This window comes from Mobula birostris, chromosome 2 (genome assembly GCF_030028105.1).
Source record: "Mobula birostris isolate sMobBir1 chromosome 2, sMobBir1.hap1, whole genome shotgun sequence".
In the NCBI taxonomy this organism is placed as follows: Eukaryota; Metazoa; Chordata; class Chondrichthyes; order Myliobatiformes; family Myliobatidae; genus Mobula; species Mobula birostris.
Genome location: NC_092371.1, coordinates 32,922,359 through 32,942,153, shown reverse-complemented (window position 1 = coordinate 32,942,153; position 19,795 = coordinate 32,922,359). Strand labels below are relative to the sequence as shown.

At 45.2% G+C, this 19,795-nt stretch overlaps 1 protein-coding gene across 2 annotated transcripts in view; it reads left to right on the top strand.

Moving 5' to 3' along the window:
- Window positions 1-1,055: 1,055 nt before the first annotated feature.
- LOC140185900 (protein-glutamine gamma-glutamyltransferase 2-like) overlaps window positions 1,056-19,795 on the top strand; it is a 71,008-nt gene continuing 52,268 nt past the window's right edge. The window contains exons 1-3 of one of the 2 annotated variants that reach the window (XM_072239713.1): window positions 1,056-1,243; window positions 11,045-11,209; window positions 16,961-17,200. In XM_072239713.1, the coding sequence (XP_072095814.1) occupies window positions 1,234-1,243; window positions 11,045-11,209; window positions 16,961-17,200 (415 nt within the window). In that variant the 5' untranslated portion in view covers window positions 1,056-1,233. Of the gene's footprint in view, window positions 1,244-6,362; window positions 6,556-11,044; window positions 11,210-16,960; window positions 17,201-19,795 lie in introns of those variants that run through there. The other variant, XM_072239708.1, reaches the window with a different exon arrangement.

Genomic DNA, 19,795 nt, shown 5'->3' with positions numbered 1-19,795 from the left:
CAACATTGAGATGGCCTGCAGAGCGGAGGTGGAAGAGCTCGAGGCCTGGTGCTCAGCTTCTTACTCAATGTCACTAACACAAAGGAGATGGTTATTCACTTCAGAACAACTCACACTAGTCATCCCTCTCTTCATATCAGTGTCACAGCAGTGGAAACTGTGAGCAGTTTCAAACTCCTGGGGGTGCACACCTTGCACAACCTCTCATGGTCCCAGAGCACATTCTACAAAGTCAGGAAAGTTCACCAATGCCTCTACTTTCTGAGGAAGCTGAAGAGAGCTGGACTATCTCCATCTATGCTCACAGCATTCTAACATAATGCCTCACTGCATGGAACAGAAACTGCACTGCAGCAGGTAGAAGGCTCTATAAGGGTTTTCATCAAAACTGTCCAACACATCATCGGCAATAGACTATCCATCATCAAGGATATATGTACAGAAAGGTGCTGGAAAAGGATCCCTCATGGACTGTCTGTCCCTCTCCCATCAGGGAGAAGGATACATAGCATTCACAGGAGGACCACCAGATTTAGAAACAGTTACTTTCCCCAAGCAGTAAGACTGTTGAACACATCCACCCACTAACCCACCCCACCATCACTACATTATCATTTCTGGTCCATCACCTTATGTACAGACATTCCTGTGCCTTGTGTCACTTTATGGACAGGCAATCAATCCAAGTACATAAGCTATCTCATGTATTTATATTTATTGTGTTTTATTATTATTACATTCTTTAGCTTATTGTGTTTTTTTAAGCTGCATTTGATCCAGGGTAACAATTATTGTGTTCTCCTTTACACTTGTTCTGAAAATGACATTAAACAATCTTGAATCTCGAACCTTGTCTGTAAAGCACGATCCTCCACTGGTTCAGTGAGAGAAGAGGCAAGCAGGTGAAAAATGCAATAGAAACCTGAACTGCATAGTTAGAATATTTGCAGGTTATGAATTACAGACCACAACTAATCATTATCCCTTCAGATGGAGTAGCAGAAATATCTGAATATATTTCTTGATAGAATGAGACAGCATCATACTATCATTCTTGTCTGTCGGCAAAACAGGTTGGGCAATATTTGCCAGGCTAATAACAGGCAGAGACAGCATGCGGGAATTTTGCAACCAATCACATCATGTCAACAGTATAAGTTCCAGTGCAAATTTGCCTAGAATCAGTGAAATTGATGGAGCAGCAGAGAGGAGGATTACTTCATCGATAGGAGCATGGCAGCATGTGAGTCGCTATAACACTTTTTGTTTAAGGGGTGAGCAGCTGCAGAGGTGGGTGGGTAGCACCGAAGTGGAAAGATTTGATTAAAGTAAGTTCAATGTTCAAATTAAATTTATTATCAAAGTACATACATGACTGTGTGAATGTCTTGGGCACATATACATAGCTAGGGTGTCTTGGACCTTTGCACAGTACTGTATTTGGTCAATATGGAGCAGAGAGGGAGTTTGTAAATCTGGCAGGAGCAAAAGATGTTGGAAATGGCAAGGATGGAGTGCCTTAGGAAGGGTGTGGGACAGGTGGCAGGAGAGTGCCAGGGGCGAGTGTGACGCGGGTGTAGACATACCCAGTCCTGATACATCAGGCCAGACCTTTCGATTCCAAATAACTGCTTAATTGATCATTAGAAATTGCCTCTCTGGTGCTTTCCGCTCCCTCCCCTCTCCCTTCCCATTTTCTCAACCATGATTCCCCCTCTCCCTATCCCCTTCCCATTCTCAGTCCACAATAGAGACCCATATCAGAATCAGGTTTAACATCACTCACCTATGTCATAAATTTTTCTTTTTGTGGCAGCAGTACAGAGCAAGTACTACCCTAGCTAAATACAGGTGCCTAAGACCTTTGCACAGTATTGAATTCACCATATACTACCCTGAGATTTGCTTTCTTGCGAGCATTCACAGTAATTGCATGAAACACAATGGAATTAATAAAAGACTGCCTCCAACAGGACAAACAACTGTGCTAAAGACAACAACCTGTGCAAATGCAAAGAGAAAAATATCATAATTGTAAATAACTATGCAATAAATATTGAGAACATGGGATGAAAAGTCCTTGAAAATGATTTGATAGATTGTGAGAACGGTTCAGTGATAGGGCGAGTGCAGTTGAGTGAAGTTATCCCCTTTGGTTCAAGAGTCTAATGGTTGAGGGGTATGAGTCCTGATGCTCCTGTACCTCCTTCTTGATGGCAGTAGTGCAAAGAGAGCATGACCTGGGTGGTGGGGGCCCTGATGATGGTTGCTGCTTTCCTGCAACAGCGCTCCACATAAATGTGTTCCGTGGACGGGAGGGCCTTGCCCGTGATGGACTGGGTCATGTCCACTGCCTTTTTATATGTTTTGTAACTACTTTTTATAATGTAGTTAACAACTTCATGCGAGTTTTAGAGAGATTGCTATGTTTAAAGCCATATTTTTTAAAGAATAAATTTGTAAATGTGCCTGTATTCAAAACATGTAAGAAGAGCAGACTTTTATTTTCAACTTTTCTTTTGACTTCCTGTGTTGGAAGTTGTATCTATGGAAAATACAGACATGTTATTGCAGACCCAACTGCCTCATGTAAAAAGAGCACATTCAGCTCTTTCTCCTGACCTATTTTGAAAGATATTCATAATTCCATCCCACCAGCACTTCCTTCATAACATATTAGCCTTTATTTTCCATATGAATTCGATTTTCAGTCACTACTTCTGAAAGGCAGCTCGAGCAAATGGGTTGTCTCTGAAACATTCAGATAGTAAATTCATCACCGATTAGTGCAATTTCCATGTAGCCTGTCTTATTTTGAATGAAGTCCTCCACTATTTCTGGTACATCCTAATCTAATGATTATCTGTGCAAAGCCCTTCAATGAAATAGATGCTGCATCAGCATCAGGCACAAACAAGGTAGTTTTCCTGTTCACTTTTATGCACAATAGGAGGAGAAACAGTCCATGGACGTTATCAAAAGAAATGTGTTATCAAGTAATATCAAATGATCATAATGTGATATAAAGAGTCCAGGAGTGGCATGTTCCTGTTATGATGAAGGGTAAACTTGGCAAATTAAAGGAACCTTGGCTGACAATAGATATTGAGGCTCTGCTCAGGGAAGTTTAGGAGGTCATTTTTGAGTGAGTTTCTTGAAGACAATAAAAAGATAAAGAATATTCTTCAGAGGCAAATTAAAATGGCAAAGAGGTGGTACGAATAGATCTGACAGGTAAGTTCAAGAAAATCCCAAAGAAATTCCATAGGCTATATTAAGAGTGAAGGGGTGGCTACTGAGAGAGTAAGTCTACTTAGAGATCAGCGGTCTTGAGCCGCAGGAAATGGGTGGGAGTTTTAATAAATATTCCCCCTCATGGTTTAGCGAGGAGAAAACCATGACTGCTCAAAAACTACCGGGAACAATTGGAGATGTTTTGCAGAACTTTCACATTACTAGGGAGAAGCTATTTGCAAGTTTACAATGTGTTATTTTCAATAAATTCCTAGGACCTTACCAAGTGCATCATTGGATTTTGTATCAGGTTAGAGAAGTTCAGGAGGCCTTTATAGAAATACCTGCTTCACTGTTAGCTAGTGGTGACTGAAAGGCAGCTAATATTGTTCTGTTGTTTAACCAGGGAGCAGAAGGCTGGTCAGCATGACAGCAGTAGTGGGGAAGTTACTGGAGGAAATTCCGCGGAACAGGATGAGAACCAGTCAGCATGACTCTGCATGAAAAGTCATGCTTAATTAAGATTTTAGAATTTTTTGAGGAAGTAACTAAAAAGGTAGATAAGGGTAGAACAGTGAATGCTGCTCATTTGGACTTTATCTTGGCTTTTGGCCAAGTCCCACATGGTAGGCTGGTCTAGAAAATTAGTTCCTTTGGAATCCAGGGAGGGCAAGCTGATGACTAATGGTGTACTGTACTGCAGGGGTCAGTGTCAGAACCTTGTTACTTGTTTTTTTATGTAAATGACCTGGAGGTGAATGCACAATGCCTGATCAGTAAATTTGCAGGTGACACGAAATTATGAGGAGTTGCTGATAATGAAGAGGGATTTAAATTAGTTAGGGAGGTGGGCCAAGGTATGGCAAAGGGATTTTAACAGAGGTAAGTGTGAGGTGATGCATTTTAGAAAGTCAAAGCAGCGTAGTATTTATATTATGAACTTCAGCACACTAGGATATGTAATGGAACAGCAGAACCCTGGAGAACAAACACATATAGTTGATTGAAATCAGTGTCACAGATAGACAGTGTGGTGAAAAAGGTGCTTAGCACATTGAAGTCATAGCACTGCGCACTGGAATTTGGATTTTATGTGGCCATTGTCTAAGTTGTTGAAAAGGCTGTACTGTGTACAGCTTTGATCACCATGTCAGGAAACATGAGGTTAAACTGGAAGAGTATGGTAAGATTTATGAGCTTGTTACAAGGACTAGAACACGGCAGTCTTTTCCCCAGAGGAGGGCATAGATTTAGGGTGAGAGGAGAAAGACTTAAAAGGTATCTGAGGGGCAACTTTTTCACACAAGGGTACTGAGTATGTGGGATGAGCTGTCAGTGGAAGTGGTTGAGGCAGATTCAATAGTATCACTTAAGAAATACTTGGATAGGTACTTGGAAGGGGCTGAGAGGTATGGGGGCTGGACACAGTAAATTGGGACTAGCACGGTAGTCTGCATGGACCCATGGGCCTAAAATACCTGCATCCATGGTGTATTTCTCTCTGAATCCATGACTGGTGTTCATTCAAAATTCCTCCTCCTTTTTGAAGGAAATGTGAAGGGGTACAACTGACTAATGTCAAACGATGTCAGTTCAACAACTATCTCTTTATAATGCTGTTGGCTTTGGACTGGGGCAGCCAATCTAAGGTGCAGTTGCTCGCACTCCTGTGTGAAATTCATCATCAAAGTCCGGCTGACCAGTATTTGGCCTAATATTTTGTCTCCCATTTTTAGGGGGCATTAAAGCTGTTGCACATTTCACATTCATTATGCTCTAAGTAAGAGCAACTGCAGTCCATCTCCGCATGCCACTACCATTACCATTAAACTTAATGCAAAGTTTGCAGATTTGCTTTATTGGTTTGCGATCTGCCATCATATCAAGTTGTTCACCTCTGCTGCTTTTCATGAGGAAAGCATCTTCATGAAAGTTTCCTGAATCTACAGAGGCCTAACCAGAAAGAAAGTGACTTTTGTGTGATTTTCCAAGGTTCTAGAAGGTGCTAACAGCATCTATTTCATGATTCAGACATCAGAGGCTCAAAAACTGCTGTAAGAGATTGCACATAGAAGCTGACTGCAAAGGTCCACCTTGAATAATGCCTTGATGGACAGGAGCACGCAGACACATGCATGAGAGTTCCGTCTATGAACTGCATTCAAATTTGCTGAGACTCAATCTACTGGAATGGAGACCTAAAAAGATGCTTGTGATATATTTCAATGCCCTATGATCAGGCACATCTCATGATGTTGTCACCTTGTCAAAGCTCTTTAACCTCCTTTCCACAAAACTGGCAGCAAAGACTTATGGTTTCTTAATGTTGCAGAATATTGTGACGCTCTGGTGGGGGGGGGGCGGGGGAGCGGTCGACAGCCCACCCCTGCATTTCTAATTACTAGTATTGTTTACTGTTCTTGTGTTAAAATGCTTGTGTTCAGATACAACAGTTTTCGTCAAAACTGTCCAACACATCATCGGCAATAGACTATCCATCATCAAGGATATATGTACAGAAAGGTGCTGGAAAAGGATCCCTCATGGACTGTCTGTCCCTCTCCCATCAGGGAGAAGGATACATAGCATTCACAGGAGGACCACCAGATTTAGAAACAGTTACTTTCCCCAAGCAGTAAGACTGTTGAACACATCCACCCACTAACCCACCCCACCATCACTACATTATCATTTCCGGTCCATCACCTTATGTACAGACATTCCTGTGCCTTGTGTCACTTTATGGACAGGCAATCAATCCAAGTACATAAGCTATCTCATGTATTTATATTTATTGTGGTTTATTATTATTACATTCTTTAGCTTATTGTGTTTTTTAAGCTGCATCTGATCCAGTTTTATTTTTTTTTATTATTGTGTTCTCCTTTACACTTGTTCTGAAAATGACATTAAACCATCTTGAATCTTGAGCCTTGTCTGTAAAGCGTGAGACCCGACTGGTTCCGTGAGAGCATGTGAAAAATGCAATTAGAAATCTGAACTGCATAGTTAGCAGCATATTTGCAGACAATGAATTACAGACCACAACTAATCATTATCCATTCAGATGGAGTAGCAGAAATATCTGAATACCTTTCTTGATAGAATGAGATAGCATCAGACTATCATTCTTGTCTGTCGGCAAAACAGGTTGGGCAACATTTGGCCAGGCTAACAACAGGCAGAGACAGCATGCGGGTATCTTGCAACCAATCACATCATGTCAACAGTATAAATTCGAGTGCAAATTTGCCTAGAATCAGTGAAACTGAAGGAGCAGCGGAAAGGAGGATAACTTCATCAATAGGAGCATGGCAGCATGTGAGTCGCTATAACACTTATTGTTAAAGGGGTGAGCAGCTGCAGAGGTGGCTGGGTAGCACAGAACCGGAAGGATTTGCTTAAAATAAATTCAATGTTCAAATTAAATTTATTATCAAAGTACATACAAGACTGTGTAAATGCCTTGGGCACATATGCATAGCTAGGGTGTCTTGGACCTTTGCACAGTACTGTATTTGGTCAATATGGTGCAGACAGCGAGTTTGTAAATCTGGCAAGAGCAAAAGATGTTGGGAATGGCAAGGATGGAGTGCCGTAGGAAGGGTGTGGGATAGGTGGCAGGAGAATGCCAGGGCTGGGTGTGACACGGGTGTAGACATACCCAGTCCTGATACATCAGGCCAGACCTTTCGATTCCAAATAACTGCTTAATTGATCATTAGAGATTGCCTCTCTGGTGCTTTCCGCTCCCTCCCCTCTCCCTTCCCATTTTCTCAACCATGATTCCCCCTCTCCCTACCCCCTTCCCATTCTCAGTCCACAATAGAGACCCATATCAGAATAGGTTTAACATCACTCACATCCTATGTCATGATGTTTTCTTTTTGTGGCATCCTGACTGTAACCAGGGTTGATGGTCACCTCCCTCGTCGGTATGAGACTGGGTGGGGTTCACTCTCCGGGTCATGGTCCATGGTCTGTTTTGTGTCTGTCACAATAAAACAGTTGTTGAGTTCAATGAGCTTCCTCGTCTGTTATTATGAACCAAATGCTTACACTGGTGTCAGGAGTGGGATGCGAGATCGACGACGAGATTGAAGAGCTACGATGGCGGATAGAGTGCCTTAAGACCTGGGTAATAAGACAAGGGACCGAGCAGTATGCCTCCCCCGCACCCACGGGCAGGGCCCATGAAGACGAGACCCAGAGGGAGGACCTGGGAACTGAGCATCATGGCTTCCCAGGGAGTCCCGACGGAGCGAGCGTACCCAGGCTCCCTAACCCAGGGGATAGAGCGGAGCGCATCACTCGCCTCAGTAGCCACCTGCACCGGGGAACCCAAGATGCCATAACCATGGGAGGATGGGCACCATGGCAGACGCCATTGCCGCAAGAAGATCAAAGTGCCTCGACGATTTGTGCCTCGAGGTCTATCCTGAAGCTCCCTAGATACAATGACACCAGCCGCCTGGAGCCTTATCTAGCACAAGACAAACTTGCTGCATGGCACAACAGATGGTGACCCACCCAGATGGCGGTGCACCTCGCCCTGGCACTGGAGGGAGATGCCTTGCGGGCCCTCCTCGACCTAATGCCAGTGGAGCAGCGTGACTACAGGACCCTCGTAGTGGCGCTGGAATAGTTTTTCGAGCAGAGGCCATTGGCAGAAGCCATGAGGGAAGAACTGTGCATCAAACAGCGCCGTATGGGAGAAAGTCAGGGGGCATCGGCAGCTGATCTTCACCACTGTGCTTGGCATGACTAGTTCGCTCCTGCAGCCCAGGAAGAGCTTGCTCTTTGTAAAGGCGTTGACGGCGGGGCGCCTTTGCCAGCAGGTTCGCCTGGCATTACCATCATCGCTGGGTAGGGCGGAGAGGGAAGAAGCAATTTTAGGCCTTCAAGGTGTTCCAACATCGACCCTTACACAGCGAGCCTGGGCTTGTGTCACCAAGGCAGAGGAGGAAACTGTCGAGGAGGAGCCCTTGAGACAGGTCTGACCAGCGCCACTCCGACCCTGCCGATGGCTACGAAATTATCTCTGCTACCAGTGCCATTTGGGCAAAGAGCAAGGCTTATATGTGGACTGCGTGGTGGAGGGCATCAGATGGCATGCGTTGGTGGACACGGGGTCAACCATCCCCATCATCTGTCCCGGTGTTCTCCCCAACACGGAACTGCTGTGGACAATGACAGCAGTCCAGCTGGCTACATTCTCTGGTGACTGTGAGGCGATGAGAGGGAAGAGGTGGCTGCGCATCGCAGTGGGGAGAAACACAGTGGAGCACGAGGTGTGGCTCGCCAACATCCGAGAGCCCAGCATCATTGGGTAGGACCTGCTGTCCCACTGGGGGGCCCGTGTAAGTGTGTCAGGGACAACACTCTACCTCGGTGCTGAAGCAGGGCAGCTCCAGGAAGCCGTCCCAATGGGAGCCGTGACCACCATCAGTTTCACAGCAGCCCGCGGCAGTGCAGCACACCCGGCAGTGGCCCAACACAGCTGAATCACGGGCAAGCCAGAGTGACAGTGCATCAGGTGGCAGCCAGTGGCCACCTCCCCACCACAGTCAGCAGCTGCGCAGAGATTCTGTGCTGGCCTAGGTAAGGGGATGGCTGACTGTGAGACGGCAGCCAGAGTGGGCAGAGGTCTCCCCCCGGACCCAGAGACCGAAGCCCTATACTCACAGTGGGGAACGCTGGAGGTCCATGACGGGTCGCTCCTTGGGCGGTGACAGTTGTCCCATGCTGACAGACATCTCTTGCAGCTGGCGGTCCCACGGTGCTGTGGTCGGTGCAGGGGCTGGTGGGGCTGGCCATTTCGGAGTTGCAAAGACGTTGGGCAGGCTGCGTGAAAGCTTCTACTGGCCTGAGTACAAGCAGGACGTGGAGCTGTTTGTGCATTGCTGTAACACTTGCAAGTCCCAGAAGGGTCTGGGCCGCCAGTCTGGGGTGCCAATGCAGCAGTACATGGTGGGGGCCCCAGGCAAGATGACTGCAACTAGCAGGGCACTGTCTACGCCACCCCGAGCTACCTGCCAGCCTAGTCATCATAAGGGAGCCCAAGCATGGGAGGATGAACCCTGGGCGCCCTCCCAATACTATGGACAACACGCTCCTAGAAGACAGCGGTGCGGTGAATGTAGATGAACTGAACACACTGATGAGGGAGAGGGAGAAGTGGAGAGTCCGTTATTGTGCCCGACGCCGGCCTCCTAGGCCTGAGTCGACGTTGTAGTAGTAGCCCCTCCTGGGAGAAGGGACTATCCCCCAGGCTTGGAAGCCACTGGAAGGGACCGGGAGAGGTGCTCGACCTCTTTAATGTGGTATATCGGGTGCAGTTCCCTGAATGGTGGATGGCAGTCGTGCTGCACCCGGACCGGCGGGGCAGTGTGACGCTCTGGGAAGGGATGTGGTTGTCAACCCCCCCCTGCATTTCTAATAACTAGCACTATTTATTGTTCTCATGTTAAAATGCTTTTGTGGGATTATGGTGGGAAGTTCCAGTTCATTTATTGTTACATTTTAGCTAGGGTTATACAGTTATTCGCCTGTGTATTTGTGGGTCACCCTGTCACCTCCATCTATGTGAGACTGGTTAGGTTCTCTCTTCAGGTCATAGTGCCCGGGCTGTTTTGTGTTTATCACAATAAAATGGTTGTTGAGTTTAATGAGCTTCCTTGTCTGATATTATGGACCAAATGCTCACCGCAATACGTTAAGCCACTGAATCTAGTTAGAAATTAAGGGCCAGCACTTTCATTATAAGCCACATCAAGTGCGTATCATCAGCCTATAATATTGTATCGAAATACTGGTGAGATAAATGATGTTTTTGTTTATGTATATGTAAGGCTACAGTAACATTAGGCAATGATGTGGTGCTAGTGGGGTGAAAGTGGGTTTTGTACCAGGCCATAGCAATTTATAAAATACTTTGTACATACTAGAGACAAAGTTTAGCATATACATGTTTGCTGATCATACAGAACGAGACTGAACTTATGTTTGAGGAGGACACTAAAGGGATATAGACGGTTCAGGTGTTTGGCAGAAGGTGGCAGAGTAAGAATAACAGTTGATTAATTTTCTGAAGTTCACGATGTAATGGGTAATACTCTTGCTTGCTTTGGGAAAAATGTGATTCAAGTGTAGATTTTTTTTTGTTAACAGAATACACATGAATCACAACTGATTCATTCATTAAAGTGAATATGTTTAATTGTCATATCCAATAGAGTGAATGAGCTTCTGTAAACTTACACCAGGAGCATTATCAAGTTACTACCTGAGTGTACATATCTGTTTGTTTGAACCATTCCTGCAGAAGAATCCTCCCTTATTGTAGAGTTAACTGAAAAGAAGATGGGTTGATTCGATCTGTCAGCACACCCACATTCAAAAAGATGGCAATAGAAGAACTTCCTGTAGATGCAGTAGTCTCGGGATTAATAATTCTATCATTACGTCACCCAAAAGTACCATTCCTTTCAATAGAAAAAAATCTAAGATATTGCACAATTAGAGGTGTGAAGAACCTTCCACACATCAAATAAGACAACTACACCACATAACCACTCTCAGAGATGTTCCTAACTGCCTCTTTCCTACCTCCACCATTCTACGAGGAAGCACTTCTGTTCAGCACGAACATTGTGTGATGACAACAAATCTTTAGTCCATAACTAGTGAATCCCCAAATATTTAACATCAAATTGTACAGTATTTTCTCCTCGAAAGGTAAAATGGAATATATTGTAGTTCACTTTAATCTTATCTATTTAATTTCCTTCTGGTGTGGATTCTGTTACAGTTGCTGATTTTCACTGTGAGAAGAACAACCGGCAGCACAGGACCGATGAGATCACCACCGAGCGACTGATCATCAGGAGAGGACAAACCTTCCAAATCTCTGTGCAAGTGAACAAGGATGAATGTATCATAGACCACAACAATGTTTTCTTCACTGCTGAGACAGGTAGTTCGTCATCAATAAAATAGGGAGGGTTGCAATTTAAGATAAACGCAATGTATGAATTTTAATAAGGTATTTCTGTAACAAAAGTAATACACAGCAAATTCAACTGAAAAAGAAGCGCATGTTTTAGTTTCTTGTTATAAGTTGTAGTAAGAATTCATTGAGGGGTTAAACACTCTTCAGAAAGGAAGCAGAAACGACATATTCACATAAATCTGAAATACTTTATCTAAAATAGCCTGCGATATCAAGCCTCACTCCTTAAATGAGACTAAACTATGGAAAATGTTGCTGTCACGTCATTCGATGTTTGTTCAGTAAGGATGTTAGAAGATAAAACATACAACAGAGTACATCACAGTACAAGCCTTTCAGCCCACAATTTTATGCTAACACTAACCTACTCTAAGATCAATCTAACCCTTCCAAGATAACCCTCCATTCTTATGTCATCCATATGCTTATCTAAGATTCTCTTAAATGTCCCTAATGTATCTGCCTCCATTACCACCCTGACAGTGTGTTACATGCACCTGTCTCTGACCGCACCCCACCGCCCCATGTATTCCTCACAACACCTTAAAGTTATGACCCTTTGAATTAACCAGCTCCACTCTGGGAAGCAGCTATCCAAAGTTCAAAGTTCATCATACATTTATTATCGAAGTACGTCTACGTTTTACAACCTTGAGATTCATTTCCTCGCAGGCAGCCACAAAATAAGAAATCCAATATAACTCATAAAAAAGACCATCAATGTGCAGAGAAAATAAAACAAATCATGCAAACAATAAAAGTTAGCAAATCACATTCACAACTGAAGTTCACAAAAATGAGACCACAGACATGAAGCCAGGCATCACTGCAGCTGATTCAGGAGCAGGCCACAGCCTTAGTTCAGCCTCAGGGAGCAGCCAGCTGAATCGACCCATCTCTCACTTCTGGCCCCAACATCCTGACCTCTTCGATCTGGTCTGGCACTTAAATTGTCTGGGTCGTTCCTTGCTCTTAGACATGGGCCCTGACACTTCGATATGTTCTCAGACCAGTGCCCCGCTGCTTTGATCTATGTCTCTTATCATATTGTACAACTCCACCAAGTCACCTCTCATCTCCCTTCCTTCCAAAGAGAAAAGCCTTCGCTTGTTCAGGGAACTATCTCATCACACATACTTTCTAATCCAGGCATCATCCTGGTAAATCTCCTCTGCACCCTCTCTAAAGCTGTCACATCCTTTCCTTAATGATGGGGAGAGAATTCAAAATGCAAAGATGCAAAGGGACTTGGGAGTCCTTGTGCAAGATACCCTAAAGGTTAACCTCCAGGTTGAGTCAGTTGTGAAGAAGGCAAATGCAATGTTGGCATTCATTTCTAGAGGTATAGAACAGGGGTCCCCAACCTTTTTTTGCACCGCAGACCGGTTTGATATTGACAATATTCTTGCGGACCGGCCAACTGGGGGGGGGGGGGGGGCCGGGGGTAGGGGGGGTAGGGTTGCCAACTTTCTCGCTGTGTTTACCCCAAGAAAGACTACCACGACCATGAAGCCTTGCGTGTGCACCTGTGTGCGCATACATTCCGTGTGCATGCGTGTACGTGCCAATTTTTTTTCTACAAATCGTTTTTGGCGATTCTGCACAGTGAAACCACACTGTACATACATTATTTCTACTTTATATAGGCTGTGTATTTATCATATCATTCCTGCTTTTACTATATGTTAGTGTTATTTTAGGTTTCATGTGTTAGTTGGTATGATTTCGTAGGTTATTTTTTGGGTCTGTGGATGCTCAAAAATTTTTCCCATATAAATTAATGGCAAATTGCTTCTTCACTTTATGCCATTTCGGCACGAAAGGTTTCATAGGAACACTCTACCTTAGCGGGGGAAATACGGGACAAGGGCAGTCTTGTATGGGACAAACCAATTTAGCCCAATATACAGGATGTCCTGGCTAATACGGGACAGTTGGCAACCCAATATCGCTGAATCAGTGGGAGCCCTGGGCTTGTTTCCCTGCAACAAGACGGTCCCATCGAAGGGTGATGGGAGACAGTGATACTCAACAGGGGTTCCTTATGTCCAGTCTATTTTCTGTAATTTAGTTTTCATTGCATTCATTGCAGAAAATCCTGCTTCGCCAAGATATGATGTTGGAAATGGAAGCAACGTTTTCAGTGCTTTCATGGCTATCTCAGGGTATTCAGCCTTGACTTTGATCCAGAATGCCGGCAGAGATGCTATGTCAAACATACTTTGCAGCCCACCATCATTTGCCAGCTCAAGGAGTTGATCTTCTTCTTGCACTGACATGAATGATTCACTGGAGACGTTCACAAATGGGTCACGGTCCCATTCTTTTGCACGTCTTGGGTCATTTGCGGTTGGGAAGTAACGCTCGAATTCTGTCAACAGCGAAGTTAGGTGATCGCGCACTAGCTGTGAGAAAGATGATGCAGCCTTAGTCTCTCCCAAAATCCCAGCTAATGTTGGGAACGTGTCAAATATACCCCTGTCCACTCACCATCCCCACAGTTCCAGTTTGGCTTTGAAAGCAGACACTTTATCTGCTAATTTGAAGACAGTTGTCATTCTCCCCTGAAGTGACAAATTGAGTTCATTGACCAGGTTGAAGATGTCAAACACATAAGCGAGTTTTGCTGTCCACTCCTCGTCACTGAAGTGTGCTGCCAGTGGTGACTTCTTTCCTGAAAGAAATCTCTGCCTCTGCTGTTAACTCAAAAACCCTGGCCAGGGCGCTCCCCCTTAATAGCCACCTGACTTCAGTGTGTAAGAGAAGGCGTTTGTGCTCTGCATCCATTTCCTCGCAAAGCTGCTCAAACAGATGTGGAGTTGAGGGCTTTTGCTTTGATGTGATTGATAACTTCAACAACACACTCAATGCGCTGTTAAGATCAGGTGACATTTTTTGGCTAGCCAGCATATCCCTGTGTTTGACACAGTGTGTGGACTGGCATTCAGGAGCAACCTCTTTGACTCGGGTAGTGAAACCAGACAGCCGTCCAGTCATAGCTGCAGCCCCGTCTGTGCATATTCCAACTCAGAATGACCAGTCCAGTTTGCCTGACATGTAGTGATTCAAAGACTTGAATAGTTCTACCCCAGTTGTGTTAGTTGGCAGCCGCGGTGCACACAACATATCCTCCTGAACATCGTCTTAAAATATATATTGCACATAAACCAGCAGCATTGCCTTGTTGTCGACATCGGTAGTCTCATCGACCTGGATAGCATACCACGGTGACTCGTTAAGCCGTTCCAACAGCTGTGCTTCGATGTCCTCCGCTATGTCATCGATTCTCCTTGAAACTGTGGTAGCTGAAAGAGGAACCTGTGCCATCTTGTTAGCTGCAGCTTCTCCCAACAGTTCTCCCAACAGTTCACGGCACATGCAGACAAAATCAATTCTTCACCAACCGTGAAAGGCTTCTTAGCCTTAGCAATACCACTAGTCACTAAGTACGATGCATTCAGAGCAGCAGCATTTGTGGAGGTGGTGGCTCTCAGCACTTGCTTCTGTCCTGCTTGCTCACGTTTTTTTCCGCTTAAAAAACTCAGCGGGTTTGTCTTTAAGTGTAGGGTGCTTGGACTCAAGGTGGTGAAGCAGTTTTGAGGGCTTCATTGCCTCATTAGACAGCTTGTCTCCACATATCACACACAGGGGACTTGCAGTGTGCGAGTCACTGGTCACAATAAAGCCATATTTTATGTACGACTCGTCGTATTTTCTGTTGAAGGAAGCTTTTTTTTTGCAGTCTCCGCCTCAGCTGTCTCTGCGTTATCATCATCGTTAGGCCTTTTATGTCCTCTTCCAAAGAAATTCTCAAGCGACATTTGTTTTTACTCATACTGGTTGATGACCTCCGGCGTGGGTGATGTCTGGCATGGGTAATGACCACGCGTGCGTAATGACCTCACATGCGTTCAAGCTCAACACTGGGCGTGACAGGGAATGAGGAAAGGTGCAGCTGACACATATTGCTTCGTATCGCCAAATCATATAGTTTCCTTGCAGCCCGGCAGCACATGCTTTGCGGCCTGGTTGTTGCGGACCACTGACAGGGATGTGATGTTGAAGCTCTATAAGGCACTCGTGAGACCACACTTGGAGTATTGTGTGCAGTTTCAGGCTCCTTATTTCAGAAAGGATATACTGACATTGGAAAGGGTTCAGAGAAGATTCTCGAGAATGATTCCAGGAATGAAAGGGTTACCGTATGAGGAACGTCTGCCAGCTCTTGGGCTGTATTCCCTGGAGTTCAGGAGAAAGAGGGGTGATCTCAGAGAAACATTCAGAATGTTAAAAGGCCTAAACAGATTAGATATGGCAATGTTATTTCTCATGGTAGGCGATTCTAGGACAAGAGGGCATGACTTCAGGATTGAAGGACGTCCCTTTAGAACTAAGATGTGGAGAAATTATTTTAGTCAGAGGGTGGTAAATCTGTTGAATTTGCTGCACGAGCGGCTGTGGAGGCCAGGTCACTGGGTATATTTAAGACAGAGATAGATAGGTTCTTCATTAGCCAGCACATCAAATGGTATGGGGTGAAAGTAGGGGAGCAGGGATGACTGGAAGAATTGGATCAGTTCATGTTTGAATGGCCAAGCAGATTCGATGGGCCGAATGGCCTACTTCTGCTCCTATATCTTATGGTCTTAATGAGGTGACCAGAACTAAACACAACACTCCAAGTGCAGTCCATCTAGAGTTTTATAGAGCTGAAACATGGATCTTGCACTCAATCCCCCCACTAATGAAGGCCAACACATTATACCATCCTATCAACTCATGCAGCATCTTTCAGGGACCTATGGACACGGACCCCAAGATCTCCCTCTACCTCTGCTCTGCTCGAAATCCCGAAATTAACCCTGTAAAGACATGCAGGTGAAGTTCTGCCTCAATTGGAAGGACTGTTTGGGGCCCTGAATGGTGGTGAGGGAGGAAATGAATGGGCAGGTGCAACACCTGTCGCGCTTGCAGGGATAAGTGTCAGGAGGAAGATCAGTGGGGAGTGATGAATGGGAAAAGAAGTCTCAGAGACAACGATCCCCATGGAAAGCAGAGAGTGAAGGTGTGTTGAGAAAGATGTGTTTAGTGATAGGATTCCATTGAAGATCGTGGAGGTTAGAGAATTTTCACATACTGACATGTCAGTCCATGGCCTCCTCTACTGCCGTGAGAAAGCAGCTCTCAGGCTGGAGGAGCAACACCTCATATTCAATATGAGGCTCCAGGCTGATGGCATGAACTTTGGTTTCTCTAACTTCCCCTAATTTTGCCCCCCACCTTCCATTCCCCATTCTGGCTCCCTTCTTACACTCTTTTTCTCCTCACCTGCCTATTAGCTATCGCTGGTACCCCTCTTCCTACTCTTTCACCCATGGTCCACTCTCCTCTCTTATTAGATTCTTTCTTCTTCACCCCTTTACCTTCTCCACCTATCATCCTCAAACTTCTCTCTTCATTAACTTACCCCTCCCTGACTTTCCCCCTCATCCAGCTTCACCTATTACCTGCCAACTCGTACTCCTTCCCCTCCGCCCACTTTCTTATTCTGGCTTCTTCCCCCTTTCCAGTCCTGATGAAAGGTCTCAGCCCAAAATATCCACTGTTAAGTTCTCTGCATAAATGTTCCTTGACCTGTTGAGTTCCTCTAGCATTTTGTGTATGTCATAGTCTGACTAAATGTTGAATTAACTTTTTTTTCTTATCCTTTGTTAGGGCCAAAACCCTTAGAAGTATCTGGAACAAAAGCCGTGTTTCAGATAAATTCAATTAATCCAAGACAGTGGAGTGGAGCCGTTGTTTCCAACACCGGAACCATGTTGGTCCTAACTGTATTCCCACCACCAAGTGCCAAGATTGGACGATATACTTTAGTACTCCTGAGGCCCAAAGGATCTCAGATGATGAGGTACAAACTAGGAGAGTTCATACTACTTTTCAACCCGTGGTGCAAAGGTATGTATAATTTTAATGCTGTAACCTATGGAGTTCAAAGCAGGTAGTTTACTGGAGAGGGCCGCTACTACACCAATATTACGTAATTCATGAAAACTTTGATGAGCTACTGGCAATTTGTAGCGTTGCCACAAGTAGCTGCTTCCAATTGCAAAAATTCATCAAGACATATAGGAATTCCAATCATGAAACATGCTTTAAATATTCTAAGTGGAGTTTCTTTTCCCAGAGAATGGCAAAACAATAGAAATTTTTTGCATATGGAGCAATTGGGAGGAAGTACATGGATGATTTAAAGAGAAAGCCAAATCGATATATGAAGGAGGAAAGAATGGAATGTTTGCTGAGAGAATTCAATGAAGTGGGGTGAAAAAATATAAGCATTGAATAATCAGGTCATTTGGCCCATTTCTCTGCTTTAATTTCCAAATTTGACCATTTATTAGTAAATGTGTATAACATGCCAGAGTCACTATGTTTCATAGTGCCAAACCAAATTCCACAGCAGATACTACCTTGTTAATTTGAATGACTGGAGACATCAGTCTTTTTACAATACACTCTTCCAAAATGTATAAGGCATAGAAGAATGTTGGAAAGCGGCCAGTGCGTCAGTGGGCCAGTGAAGGAGTGGAGCTTTGAGGCTTTGACTCGAGAGATTCTGGCAGTTTTGGCAGTTGGTCTGTGCAATCAAGTCAATCAAGATTTAAATAGCTCAGACCCAGCAGAAAGCAGCTGATTGGGCAGTTGAGGTCAGGTGACCAAACATTCTGAAAAGCTCAAACAGATAAATAGAGGGTTAGCTCAAGTGAAGCGGCCAGCGGAAAGGGGCCAGTGAGTTGAGTGGGCCAGTGAAGGAGTGGAGCTTTGAGGCTTTGACTCGAGAGGCTTTGACAAGAAGAGGCGGAGGACAAGCTAGCTTGCAGTTAGTTTTTACAATGTCTCCTGAGACGGTGATATGCCTCTCATGTGAGATGTGGCAGTCTTGGGGGAACGTCCCTCTCCTGCAGAGTCACATCTGCCAGAAGTGCATATGGCTGGGCGATCTGGAAGACCATGTAAGGAATCCGGAGCAGCATCTGGATGACCTTCGACTCATAAGGGAGAATGAGGTAGTCATAGATGAGAGCTACAGGGAGGTAGTCACACCTAGGCTGTTGGAAGCAGGTCGTTGGGTGACAGTCTGAGGGGGGAAAGCGAAGGTGAGCAGACAGGTAGTGCAGAGCACCCCTGTAGCCATTCCCCTGAATAATAAGTTTATCGTCCTGGATACCGTTGGCGGGGATGACTGACCAGGTGTGAGCTATGGTGGCAGGGCCTCCGGCACTGAGTCTGACCCTGTGGTGCAGAAGGGTGGGACGGAGAAGAGGAGAGCTGTCGATTGGAGACTCTATAGTCAGGGGAGCAGACAGGGGATTTTGTGGACATGAGAAGGACACCCACATGGTTTGTTGCCTCCTGGGTGCCAGGGTCCGGGATGTCTCTGACCGGGTGCACGACGTCCTGGTATGAGAGGGAAAGCAACCAGAAGTCGTGATACATGTTGGGACCAACAACATAGGCAGGAAGAGGGATGAGGTCCTGAAGTGTGAGTTTTGAGAACTAGGCAGAAGGCTGAAGAACAGGACCTCAAGGGTGGCGTTCTCAGGATTGCTGCCAGTGCTACGTGACAGTGATGGTAAGAATTGGAGGAGATGGCAGTTGAATGCGTGGCTGAGGAGTTGGTGCAGGGAGCAGGGTTTTAGATTTTTAGATCATTGGGATCTCTTCTGGGGAAGGTGGGACTTTTACAGATTGGATGGGTTGCACCTGAACTCGAGGGGGAGCAATATCATTGCAGGTAGGTTTGCTAGCATGGTTCGGGAGGGTTTAAACTAATTTGCGAGGGGGATGGGACCCAGAGTGATAGAGCAGTGAAAGAAGTGCATGGAGTAAAGCCAGATCTAACATACAGAGAGGCTTTGAGGAAAGAGAAGCAGAATAAACGGTGTAAAGACAGTAAGGTAGAAGGGCTGAAATGTGTGTACCTCAATGCAAGAAGCATCAGGAACAAAGGTGATGAACTGAGAGCTTGGATACATACATGGAATTATGATGTAGTGGCCATTACAGAGACTTGGCTGGCACCAGGGCAGGAATGGATTCTCAATATTCCTGGATTTCAGTGCTTTAAAAGGGATAGAGAGGGTGGAAAAAGGGGAGGAGGGGTGGCATTACTGGTCAGGGAATACTATTACAGCTTCGGAAAGGGTGGGTAATGTAGCAGGATCCTCTTTTGAGTCAATATGGGTGGAAGTCAGGAACAGGAAGGGAGCAGTCACTCTATTGGGGGTATTCTATAGGCCCCCTGGTAGCGGCAGAAATACAGAGGAGCAGATTGGGAGGCAGATTTTGGAAAGGTGCAAAAATAACAGGGTTGTTATCATGGGTGACTTTAACTTCCCTAATATCAATTGGCACCTGATTAGTTCCAAGGATTTAGATGGGGCAGAGTTTGTTAAGCGTGTCCAGGATGGATTCCTGTCACAGTATGTGGACAGGCCGACTGGGGGAATGCCATACTAGATCTAGTACTAGGTAATGAACTGGGTCAGG